General features: G+C 42.7%; 1 protein-coding gene across 1 annotated transcript in view; it reads right to left on the reverse strand.

Annotated features, from left to right (window-relative positions):
* LOC128692057 (uncharacterized) overlaps window positions 1–13428 on the reverse strand; it is a 207767-nt gene that overhangs the window by 63787 nt on the left and 130552 nt on the right. Inside the window, exon 2 of the mRNA XM_070087587.1 lies at window positions 4946–5175. Within this exon, the coding sequence (XP_069943688.1) occupies window positions 4946–5150 (205 nt within the window). The 5' untranslated portion in view covers window positions 5151–5175. The remainder of the gene's footprint in view (window positions 1–4945; window positions 5176–13428) is intronic.

The raw sequence follows: 13428 nt of genomic DNA on the forward strand, positions 1-13428 counted from the left end.
GTTACTCGTCACCACTTACCAGCCTGATAAGAAGGTCAAAAATATTGTATTATGAAAATAGATTACATAACATCAAAGGTGATATGAAAAAAAACTGGAAAACTCTATCTGAAATTCTTGGAACTAAAAAGCTATCCAAAAACAAAGCAATCAAACTAACAAAATCAGATGAACCCCTACTCACTCCAACCGAAACAGCAAACAGATTTAATGTTTTCTTCTCCACCATAGGAAAAAATCTAGCAAACAAAATACCATGCACAAACACCCGTCCATCAGACTACCTCATAGGTACTTACCCAAATGCGTTATTCCTAGCTCCAACCAACCCCATTGAAGTTACGCTCATCATAAATACCCTTAAAAACAAGGCAGGAGACATAAACAACTTGCCTGCTTTTATGTACAAAAAAGCTTCTCAAGTATATTGTCACCAATTATTGCAACGCTCTTTAACAAATCCATTGAATCATCTACCTTCCCAACAATCCTCAAAATAGCGAGGGTCACTCCGATCCATAAAGGAGGTGACCAAGCTGACTTGAATAACTATAGACCAATATCTAACTTACCACTGCTCTCTAAAATCTCTGAGAAATTAATTCATAGATGGATCTATTCCTACCTCATTTCACATAACATATTAAACTCTTGTCAATTTGGATTCAGGAATAATAAAAGTACAAATGATGCTATCATACACATGCTAGAACTAATATATACCGCACTTGAAAAGAAAGAAGTCCCGCTGGGCATTTTCATTGATTTACGTAAAGCTTTCGATACAGTCAACCATGAATTGCTGTACTCCAAAATAATGCACTATGGTATCAGAGGCCACTCCCTCAACTACCTAAAGTCATACCTTAGTAACAGAACTCAACATGTGTATGCAAATGATGCAAACTCTTCCACCCAACCAATCACAATAGGAGTCCCACAAGGAAGCATCGTTGGACCACTCCTCTTTCTCATCTACATCAATGATCTACCGAATGCATCACAGCTACTCAAACCCATATTATTTGCAGATGACACTACATATGTCTTTTCCCACCCAAACACAGTCAATGCTGAATTACAGAAAATATCTGCCTGGATGATGACTAACAAACTTACCCTGAATACTGATAAAACCTATTTCATTCAATTTGGAAACAAAGCTGCAAATGATCCAATTAACGCTAAATGGATAATCAGTCACAAGACTCACAGAGGGAAAATTCCTAGGTATCCACCTTGACAGTAGCCATAAGTTCCGGACACACATACAACAAATCACCAAGAAAATCTCCAAGACTGTAGGCATACTATCAAAGATAAGTTACTACATTCCACAATCAGCTCTCCTGGCACTGTACCATTCACTCATGTACCCTTATCTTACATATGGAATTTGTGCATGGGGATCAACAACATCCAATCACCTAAAACCCCTAATAACCCAGCAAAAGGCAGCAGTAAGAATGATAACAAATTCCCACTCCCGCCAGCATACTCCAACAATTTTCAAGTCTGAATCTGCTCACCATTAAAAACATACATACTTATTCATGTGCCTACTACATACACAGAACAATACACACAAATATAAACCCTCCACTCAAACTTCTCCTCACCAACTTAAACAGGGCACATGACCACAACACAAGACACAGATCTCTTTTTGATATACCTCGTGTCCATATCACACTGTGTAAAAACTCTATGCACATAAAGGGCCCCAAAATATGGAATTCATTAGCAAAAGATATTAAAGTAACCCAGTCTGAAAATCAATTTAAGACTCTTCTCAAAAGCCACTTAATCACCCTAGACTAAATGCTAAATAGTCAGTACACACTCACCTATGTACTTCCACATCATAACGGAAACAATCACATTGAACCTTTTATCCATTGTTGACAGGAATATAATTGAATCATTGTTTTCACAAAAAGCATTTTCGAATATAAATATATCTTTGATTTATTCAAATTTTGATTCATTTATAATTAATATTCTACCGTACAACTATGAAATAATTACTATCCTACTGTATAACTATGATATACTCCTTAGTATTAACCCTTTGACTGTCGCGGCCGTATATATACGTCTTACGAGGTACCGTGTTTGACGCATACTATATGCTCATAAATTCTAGCGGCTTCAAATCAAGAAGGAGAAAGCTGGTAGGCCCACATGTAAGAGAATGGGTCTGTGTGGTCAGTGTGCACCACATAAAAAAAAACCTGGAGCATGCAGTGCATAATGAGAAAAAAAAAAACTCCGACCGTTTTTTGTAATTAAAATGCCGACTTTGTGGTCTATTTTCGTATAGTATTTATGGTTGTATTCTCGTTTTCTTGGTCTCATTTGATAGAATGGAAAACATATTATAGAAAAAGAGATGATTTTGATTGATTTTACTATAAAAAAAAAAACCTGGAAATGGAGCTCAAAGTAGGGGAAATGTTTGATTTTTGCCGATGTTCAAAAGTAAACTAATGACATCATTGTCCAATAAATGTCCAACTAGCCATTCTAATATGCAGTCATGAAAGGGTTGATGTCATTTATACAATTATTACAGTATTGCAGTAGTCTGGAGACATGACTGATGAACAAAGAAAATGTTATTTTAGAGCCAGGAATGTCTGCATTGTTCATTCTGGACCTTATTTTGAAATTGTCATATTTTTTAATTTTCGTGAAATTGGCCAAATTGCAAATTTCTGACCACGTTATTGGGTAGTTGAAATTGGTAAATGGGCAGTTTCTTGTACTCAATCGATAGAAAAATGGAGTTCTAAAGAAATAGCTATGAGTTTGGTCGACTGAAACAAAGGAATTAGCCGAAAATAGGGCTCAAAGTGGGCGAAATTGCCAATTTGTAAATATCGCCAAGGTCGCTAACTTTGCGAGAGCGTAATTCCGTCAGTTTTCCATCAAATTTCGTTTTTTTTGGTGTCATTACAATCGGGAAAAGATTCTCTATCATTTCATAAGAAAAATCATTTTTTTTTTTTTTTTAAATTTTGCGACGCCAGGAGACACCTCAGGATTGGGGGTTGCGACAGTCAAGGGGTTAAGTAGACTGTAAGCCAATAATGTTAAGTTGGCCCATAATGCCAATGCATAATAGAGGTTCTTTTTGCATTGCAACCCACTATTGTAAATACAAAATCTCAATGTACTGTTTGCAAAGACATAAAATAAATAAATAAATGTGTCAAGTGGTGGCTACCATTCCCTATCTCAAGTGGCTGCCTTGTTGTGGGTCAGCGGGGGAGACCTGCCATCCCCCAACATGGCATACCAGTGTTGCCAAATGGCTTACTTACTTGACTGAATGACTTACTAACTTGACTGAATGACTTACTGACTTGACTTACTGACTTGACTGACTGACTGACTGAATGACTTGAATGACTGATCGAATGACTTGACTGACTGAATGACTTGAGTGACTTACTGAATGACTTATAGCTAGACTTTTTCACTGAAGAGGACCCTGAAACGGTGTCTAGAGCAACTGAAGGAGGCCGTCGGGCAATTTTCTGTGCGCTCTCAAAAAAAATCGAAAATTATGGAAATTGAGTTATTTATACTGAAAAATAGCTTAACTCTTTGGCAACACAATGGTACAAGAATCAATGTTCTACGACATTTCTACATGAAATTATAGTCATTTATATCAGGCATGGTGACGGCGATGTGGGTAGCGAGTCTGCTCACAGCCCGTATATATTTTGGAATTTTTTCCTTGTTTTATATCTCTTTTTCTTGCATTATTCTTTCTAATATAATAACTGACTATTTGGCATCATAAAACAGTAGGTGGAGCTTATCCGTAGACTTAGAGCCAACCAGGAACCATATGGGAATGCTCGGCAGTGTTCCCACTCCAGAGAGTGCCAGGAGAAATCACTTCATTATTACACTTATATCAGCTTATATATCAACTCTACGGTTTATTTATCTATCAGAATTGATCTAATATGATATAATAAACACTATAAATAACATACAAACATGTTATATACTCTAGACTGAATAAAATAAGCCATAATATGGCGAGAGACCATCGGGAATATTTCGATATAAATGAGTGAATCCTCTCATGTCGTCTCCATGTCGTATTCTTTGGTCTCTGAGTAAGAGAAAACGGTGTTTTGAAGAGGATAACTGTGCTAGAACATTAGTTTACTAAGAAATACCCCCAAACAAACGCGATTTTCACGAAAAAAAAAATTTCGAGACGGCAAGCCAGCCGGCGTTCCAGGCCAATATCTCGGAAGTAACTTATTCACCTAATGTACCTATTTCTTCCTTTATTACTTGTTTGAGGTATATTTTTGACAAATATTTTTTACACAGTGTGAAAACACTGTCTTGTGCACCAAAACTGGAGGAAATCGGACGGTAAACAAAAGAGCTAAAATTTTTTGACCGACTGCTTCCTGAAGCCTTACCATCAGTTGTATAACGTACTGCAGGGTAAAATAGAACAGAAATCCATTACAGAATTTATGCACGCTCCAGTACAACCATCAACTTCAGTACCAGAACCTCTACCATCCACCTCAGCCCAGTAGGACCACAACATAACTCTCCACTCTCTTCACAATCATCCACAAACACCAGCACCCACAATTTAAGGTAAGAAATACTACTACTGTTATTTCTGTTGCAGTTATAATCTTAAGCAGGAAAAACAACATAATACATCACAACAATGAACTACAATTATATATTTACTTTTACTTTTGTAAGATCTGGAGGTCTAAAAACAGTTGCTTGAGGGGGAAGCTCGCATCCTGAATTTTTGCTTGTATCCAGAAACAAAAAATAGACCGAGTGACTCCTCGTATCCTGAAAAACTTGTATGGTGGGGCATTCGTAAGCCGAGGTTCCACTGTATATCATTTTCTCAAGTATTATACCAAAAAGACTTTCTCACCCTGTGAAGCTGCGACAAGTTGGTGTTGCGTCATTCCTGGAGCGATTGTTGCAGTGTGGCAAGTCTGTGTTCCCGGTGGCAAGATGGTAACAATTTCAGGCTCTTTTTTGCTATGTGAGTGACTACTGGATGATCCCCAGCAGCCAAGATGTTCTCTAGCAGCTTTAGAGTGCTGGTTACCTGTGCCATCACCCCCTGGTGCCATAATTAATGCTCTGGTTGTCACGTCCCTAAAACAGAAATTAGATGCTTTCATAGCTATAACATAAAGTTTAACAGAATTTGTTTCATGCTTAAAATTGAACTGTTGTAACATTGTAAACTGCACTAATTGTAATACTGTCATTTGTTTTTTGCTACCTCATTACTATAAATCTTATTACAATGGACCCCTGGTTTTCGTAATTAATCCATTCCAGAGAGAGTGACTAAACCCAAATCTGACAATTTCCGAATTAATTTTCCCCATAAGAAATAATGTAAATCCAATTAATCCATTCCAGACGCCAGAAAATATTAACAAAAATTATTTTTTTTATAGATTAAATCTAGATTTACATAAAGAAAAATATGAGAAATCGAGTATAAAACACTTACCTTTATTGAAGACTCTTGTTGGTGTATGTAAGATGGGAGGAGAGGAGAGGGTTAGGGTGATGTTCCTCCACAAATGCTTGCACCTCACTCCATTTTGCACCTTCTTCCCTCTCTCTTTCTCCTCCTCTGAAGCAATTTCCTAAGCTGGTGTACATAAGAACATAAGAAAGCAGGAACACTGCAGCAGGCCTGTTGGCCCATACTAGGCAGGTCCTTCACAAACCATCCCACTAACAGAATTGTATTTGTTCAATCCAATTTTCAATGCTTCCCAACCAATAAGCTTTGATAATTCTATTCACTCATGCGCCAGTCCCACTCAAATCAAATCATGCGGGGGAGGGGGGGGAAGTACCCTGTCTGGTGTGTGGGAAAGTACCCTGTCTGGTGTGTGGGGAAGTACCCTGTCTGGTGTGTGGAGAAGTACCCTGGCTGGTGTGTGAGGAAGTACCCTGGCTGGTGTGTGGGGAAGTACCCTGGCTGGTGTGTGAGGAAGTACCCTGGCTGGTGTGTGGGGAAGTACCCTGGCTGGTGTGTGGGGAAGTGCCCTGGCTGGTGTGTGTGGGGAAGTACCCTGGCTGGTGTGTTCTTTCTTGAATTCAATCATGTTTATTGCCTTCTTTACCAAAGGTCTGGCACTAGGAGCTTTCTTTTGGCCCATGGTGGCTTATTTAGTAGCTGCAAGCACTAAAAAGAATGGAATACAAAATGTATTGTATGAACGTGTGGGATCATCCGGATCATCCTCAATGGCTGATAAACAATGGCACACTGGCTGTACATGGAGTGTCAGGGCCGCTCAAGCCACGCGGACACATTCCAGACGAATGACTTATACCAAGTTCAGTGACGATCACCAAGCCAATATTTTGATGAAAAAACATTAATTATTCTGAATATTACGTATTCCAATGACGTAATCCGGGGGTCCACTTTAATTATATAATTTTTGACTAACTCACTTTAGTAATAAGCTTAAATAATGAATAATTAAAATTTACCACTCTATAACCCATGTCTAGTTTTAAGTACAGTGGACCCCCGGTTTATGTAATTAATCCGTTCCAGAGAGAGTGACTAAACCTGAATTTGACAATTTCCGAACTAATTTTCCCCATACGAAATAATGGAAATCCAATTAATCCATTCCAGACACCAAAAAGTATTAAAAAAATATTTTTTTTTTTACATGAAATATACATTTCTCTACACAGAAAACAATGAGACATGCAGAATAAAACAATACTAAAATGACACTTACCTTTATTGAAGACTTATTGATGAGTGATGAAACAGGAGGAGGGAAAAGGATGGAGGTGTACTATTGTTTGGCGACATTGTTTTTCTTGAACACTCTGGGATTTTCAGTGATACACCAGTAAAGGCTTCACTTTGCAATCCCCACTAGCATTACTACAAAACATGAGAGTTAGCCTGTCTTTCATAGGCTTGTGTCCTGAGAGTGCCTCTTCCTCCTGAGTAATGTAGGTCCTCTTTGGCATTTTCTTCCAAAAGAGGCCTGTTTTGTCACAATTGAACACTTGTTGGGGTTTAAATTTTTCAGCCTCTATGTACACCTTCAGTTCCTGAACATATTTTTCAGCTGCTTTTTTGTCAGAACTGGCAGCCTCATCATGCCTTATCACACTGTGTATGCCACTATGCTTCTTAAATCTCTCAAACCAACCTTTGCTGGCCTTAAATTCACCAATATCAGCACTAGTTCCAGGCATTTTTCCTCTTCAAGGGGGGCTCCTTGGCGTGGTGAAGAGGCTCTTGGTCTGAGGAATTAGACCTGTCGGTCTTCTTCCTCAGACCGAACCTAATTACCCCCCAATCTCCCCTCCCCTATCCCATCCTCCCCTTTTTCCTTTCCTCCTCCTCCTCCTCCCCACCCCTCCCTTTTGCCCTTTCTCTTTTTGGCCTTTGGGATTTCTCCCACAGGCGCGCTAGTTCCTAGGTAGGGGAAAGGATACCGGGGTCCATCCCATTCCGTTGAAGTTCTTGGCGGTGGCGTAGTTTGCCGTGGAATCTGGATCGCCTGGGGATGTCCCGATCCCTCTCCGGTATCCCGGAGTAGCTTTGGGTGTCTTTCGGGCGATGGGTGTATCTCTGGAAGCCACCTTTCGGATTCCGGGGGTGGTGGCCGAAGGAGGTATGCTTTGTGGTGGATATCCGGCCGCCCTCTCTTTTGTCCACCGAGGTAGCTCGGCAGATGTGAGGTTGCTATCCCAGATTGTTAGTTTACTAGCATGATGGGTAGGGTATGGCACGGGTTCCATGCTGCATCTGCGCTACTTGTGGTGCTGAGGTCCTCTTGGGCGCGGAGGGAGATTTCTGGCCCTTTCATTCCTCCTAGGAACTATCCCTCCCCGGTCCCCCCCTTTTTTTATTCTTTTTTTTATTTTTATTTTCTTTTCTTTCTTTTTTTTTCTTAAAAACAAAAAGAAAGAAGTAACCTAACCATGGCAGCCCTAGTCCATGAACCTACTACCCCCGGGCCCCTTCTTGATACCGCACCCCGTTCTGACCCCGCCTCATCTTTGGACCACTCTTCAGACACTCCTCATGCCTCTGTACCTATTGCCGGTGCTGTTTCCTCACCCGCTTCAGGTACTGAGGCCTCGACTGACTCCTTCAATTTATCGGACCTTCGCTCTCCTCTGACTATGCTTCCGGCCTCTCCCTCTACGGTGCGGCAATTTTCAAATCGCCGACCCGTTCCACGTCGGACCAACTCTGGTCCCACGCCTAAACGCCAATGACAATTACCTGCTGATGATACTTCTCCACCTTCTCGTTCTTCTCAGAAACGATCGACACGTCCTTCACTACCTTTCCACGCTCAGTTTCAGACTGAACAATGGACTAAATTCTTCACTTTACGACCGACTTCCTCTACTGCCTATCTTTCTGACCACAGTATTGGCAAGGCACTCCTACGCCATGTTGGTAAAGATATTTCTTTTCATGCTCTTAAGAGCGGTACGCGCATCATTACCGTACAGAATGCTACCCAGGCTCATGAGCTCTCTTGTCTTTCCCATATCGATACTGTTCCTGTCACTCTTGAAAAACATCATTCCCTCAATTCTTGTAGTGGTACCGTCATTCTGCCCCATACCATAGTTCAACAAAATTTCCAGACATGTGGCACTGACATTCTTGAACAGCTGGAACTCCAAGATCTCCCAATCCTCAAGGTAGACACTTACGTTCTTCCTGCCCACAGGCGGAGATGATACCCTAGCAATGTGGCTCGTTTAACTTTTGACAGCCGAGAACTCCCATCCTCAGTTTATATAGCAGGACATCGGTTACAAGTTCGAAAGGTGATCCCTACACCACAACAGTGTAGAAATTGCTGGCGATTTGGCCATCCAGCGAAATATTGCAGATCTATCGCCGAATGCCCAGTCTGTGGTGCCGATGACCATTCTAATACGTCTTGCAATCGATCTCCCTCTTGCCTTAACTGTCATGAGGCTCACCCTTCGTACTCTCGCCGTTGTCAAGTCTATTTAAACGAGCGGGAAATCCGTTACCTCAAAGAGACAGAAGGTCTCCCTTATGCCATGGCAGTTTCTCATCTCCGCCTCCAAGGGAGACTCCCACGTGTTTCTTATTCCCGTGTTTCAAAACGTCCCCCCACTTCTGGTATCCCATCTTCTACACCCGCCTCTGTGGTTACCTCTCCCATAGTCACTCCTGTATCTAATCCTTTTGCTGTCCTCGGCTCAGACGTCCCTACTTCAATGCTTCAGTCTGATCTCGCTTCTTCGTGTTCTCTCTCACAAGCCTCAGTATCGACGAGACCTCGTACGACACCTCCTCCCAATCGTCCCTCTACTTCTCAAAAGTCAAAAAAAGGTCCGTTAACACCTCCTACCCATCTTCCACCTCCTCATTTTACCCTCCCTGTCTCTGTCCCTGGTTCTCCCCCTCTCACTGGCTCAGTTACAAGTGTAGAGGTTCACCCTCCTCCTCGTACTGTACCTTCCTCCCCTGTTCCCTCCCAAGTTTCTTCCTCTTCTGCCACCTCCCAGGTTCCTGCCTCTTCTGTCCCCTGCCACGCTTCTCCAGTTCCCTCCACCCTTTCGCCCCCCCCTACCTTGGTACAGTCCAATACAGTTCCAATCTTTACTCATCCTCCCCCTACCATTTCCAATATTGTCTCCCATACGACGTCTCTGAATTCCGAAACACTTGAAGCAATCTCTGAATATATTGCAGAGACCAAACCATCAATGGACACTGATCCACCTTCCGCTCTTTCTCTCTCCTCTGCTCCATCTGCGCAACTCCTTTCTTCACGGCGCACCGTTCCTTCGCTGCTTAAACGTTTTCCACTGCCTCCGCATGTGGACTTTTCTAACCCCTCTAGTCCGTAGGAACCCTTACCTGCGGATTTCAAGTATCTTTCATTGCCAATCATGGCCTATTTACAGTGGAATATACGCGGCCTCAGGGGTAATCGGGGTGAGCTTCAGATGTTACTCTCCCAGTTTGCCCCTGTTGGTGTTTGCTTACAGGAACCAAAATTACACTCTGCTGTTATTTCTCCCATCTCAGGCTATAATTTATTGTATTCTTCAGATCCTTTTCCTGATGGGACCTTTAATGAAAGTGCCCTTCTTCTACGCACTGATATTCCGTACCATCAGCTATTTGTTCATACTTCGCTGCATTACACAGCAGCCCGTATCCACTTACATAGGTGGTATACGCTCTGTTCTTTATATCTCTCTCCTTCTCGGGCATTATCTATTCCGGATATTGCCTTTCTTGTTTCGTCATTACCACCACCGATTTTGTTATTGGTGATTTTAATGCCCACCATTTCCTCTGAGTGGGGTCTCACTGTGATTCCCGTGGAATTCAGTTAGAGGCTTTTCTTGCCACCCACCCCCTCCATGTTTTAAATACAGGTACTCACACCCATTTTGATCCTCGGACTCATACTCTCTCTTGCATCGATCTCTCAGTCTGCTCTTCCTGCGCCGCATTAGACTTCACTTGGTCTGTTCTCCCGGACTTACATGACAGTGATCATTTCCCAATCATTCTTACTTCCCCTTCATATTCCCCACCTCTTCGCACCCCACGCTGGCAATTTAATCGGGCAAATTGGAACCTTTACTCACACCTAACTGTTTTTAAAGAGGTTCCTTCTTCGTCCTCCATCGATGAGCTTTTACACCTCTTCTCATCCTCCGTTTTCACCGCAGCTTCTCATTCTATACCCCAAACTTCGGGCAGGCATTCTCAGAAATGCGTGCCTTGGTGGTCTCCTGCTTGTGCTCGTGCAGTACGTTTGAAACGTGCTGCATGGGGCAGGTACTGGTACAATAGAACCACAGAGAGACTCCTTGATTTTAAACAGAAGCGTGCGATCACTCGCCGTGTCATCCGTGACGCTAAACGCACTTGCTGGCGAGATTATGTCTCCACCATCACCTCTGATTCCTCTATGAGTGCAGTCTGGAAAAAAGTACGAAAACTGAGTGGTAAATATTCTCCTGACCCGGTTCCTGTTCTGCGGGTTGCCGGTGTTGATATAGCAAACCCACTAGATGTTGCCAATGAAATTGGCAATCATCTGGTCCGTATTTCTCAGGGACTCCATCTATGCCCCTCATTTCTTTCCTCAAAGTCTGCCAGAGAGTTAGCACCCTTGGACTTTTCTTCTCTCAGAGAAGAACAGTATAATGTGCCTTTTACACTTCAAGAACTGGAGGCAACACTCTCAGCTTGTCGATCATCGGCAGCTGGACCCGACGACATTCATATTCGTATGCTACAACATTTACATCAGTCAGCCCTTGCAGTCCTATTACGCCTTTACAATCTTATTTGGTCACAAGGAGTTCTTCCACAGCTGTGGAAATCCGCCATTGTTCTCCCTTTCCGCAAACCAGGCACTACGGGACATGAAACCTCCCACTATCGTCCCATTGCTCTTGCCAGTGCAGTTTGCAAAGTAATGGAATGCCTAGTAAATAGACGTTTAGTGTGGTATTTAGAGACACACAACAGTCTCTCCACTCGTCAATATGGCTTTCGTAAGGGACGTTCTACCATAGACCCCTTACTACGCTTGGATACGTATGTTCGTTATTGCCATATTTTTTGACCTTGAGAAGGCATATGACACAACTTGGAGGTATAATATTTTAGCCCAAGCCCACTCCTTAGGCCTTCGAGGCAATCTACCATCCTTCCTTAAGAACTTTTTAACTGACAGGCATTTCTGTGTTCGGGTTAATAACGTGCTCTCCCCGGACTTTATCCAAGCTGAAGGTGTCCCCCAGGGATGTGTTCTGAGCACAACACTTTTTCTCCTTGCTATTAATGATTTGGCCTCTAGTCTTCCATCAAATATTTGGTCATCACTCTATGTTGATGACTTCGCTATTGCCTGTGCAGGCGCTGACTGTCACCTCATTACAGTTTCTCTCCAACATGCAGTCGACCGTGTTTCCAATTGGGCCACCACACGTATGTTTAAATTTTCCAGCACTAAAACCCACCAAATTACTTTCACTAGACGCTCTGTCATCTCCGATCATCCTTTGTTCCTCTATGGCTCCCGTATCCCTGAACGTGATACAGTCAAGTTTCTGGGCCTCCTCTTTGATCGTAGGTTATCCTGGAAACCTCACATTACCTCTCTGAAGGCAACTTGTCACAGCCGGCTGAACCTTCTTAAAACCCTTGCTCATCTTTCATGGGGAACTGATCGTCGAACCCTCCTTCGCCTACATTCCACCCTTATTTTATCGAAACTTGATTATGGTGACCAGATCTATTCAGCGGCATCTCCTGCTACTCTCTCTAGCCTTAACCCCATTCATCACCAAGGATTACGTTTATGCCTTGGTGCTTTTCGCTCTTCCCCTGTCAAGAGCCTCTATGCAGAAGCGAATGTTCTATCCTTATCCAATCGCCGTGATGCCCATTGCCTGCGCTACTATGTACGCTCTCATGATCTCCGCAATCCTTCCATTTATAGAATGGTCACTGATATTAGTAGACATTCTTTATTTGTTCGCCGCCCCTGTTTACTCCGTCCCTTCTCTCTTCGCCTTCATTCGCTCTTGTCTTCTCTTCAACTACCACCTTTCTATGTACATGTAGCATCTCACTTTTCCCTACCCCCCTGGGAAGTTCCAGCTGTTCGAATCTGTTCTTTCTCCCTCCCTTGCTCGAAAGCCCAACTGTCTACGGTCGCTTCCCGCTCTCTTTTTCTTGACCACTTTCACTCTCATTCTCATGCCATTGCCGTGTACACAGATGGCTCTAAGTCTTCTGACGGCTTAGGATTCACAGCAGTGTTTCCGGACAGCGTCGTACAAGGGCATTTACTATCTTCGGCTAGTATTTTTACTGCTGAATTATATGCCATCCTTACAGCACTTATCCGTATTGCATCTATGCCTGTGTCATCATTTGTGGTTGTCTCAGACTCCCTTAGTGCTTTACAGGCTATACAAAAATTTGATACACCTCACCCCTTAGTCCTCCGTATCCAACTTTGGCTACGCCGCATCTTTACCAAGCATAAAGATATTGTTTTTTGTTGGGTCCCTGGTCATGTTGACGTACAGGGCAATGAACAGGCAGACACTGCTGCGCGGTCAGCAGTACATGACCTACCAGTTTCTTATAGAGGTATTCCATTTACGGACTATTTTGCTGCAATATCTTCCCACCTTCACACCCGTTGGCAACAACGTTGGTCTACTATGCTCGGCAACAAACTTCAATATATTAAACCGAGTATAGGTTACTGGCCGTCTTCTTATCACCAGTGTCGAGGTTGGGAGACTACTCTCTCCCGTCTTCGCATTGGCCATACTCGTCTTACTCATGGATATCTCATGGAG

The sequence above is a fragment of the Cherax quadricarinatus genome, chromosome 2 (genome assembly GCF_038502225.1).
Source record: "Cherax quadricarinatus isolate ZL_2023a chromosome 2, ASM3850222v1, whole genome shotgun sequence".
NCBI classification, from domain to species: Eukaryota; Metazoa; Arthropoda; class Malacostraca; order Decapoda; family Parastacidae; genus Cherax; species Cherax quadricarinatus.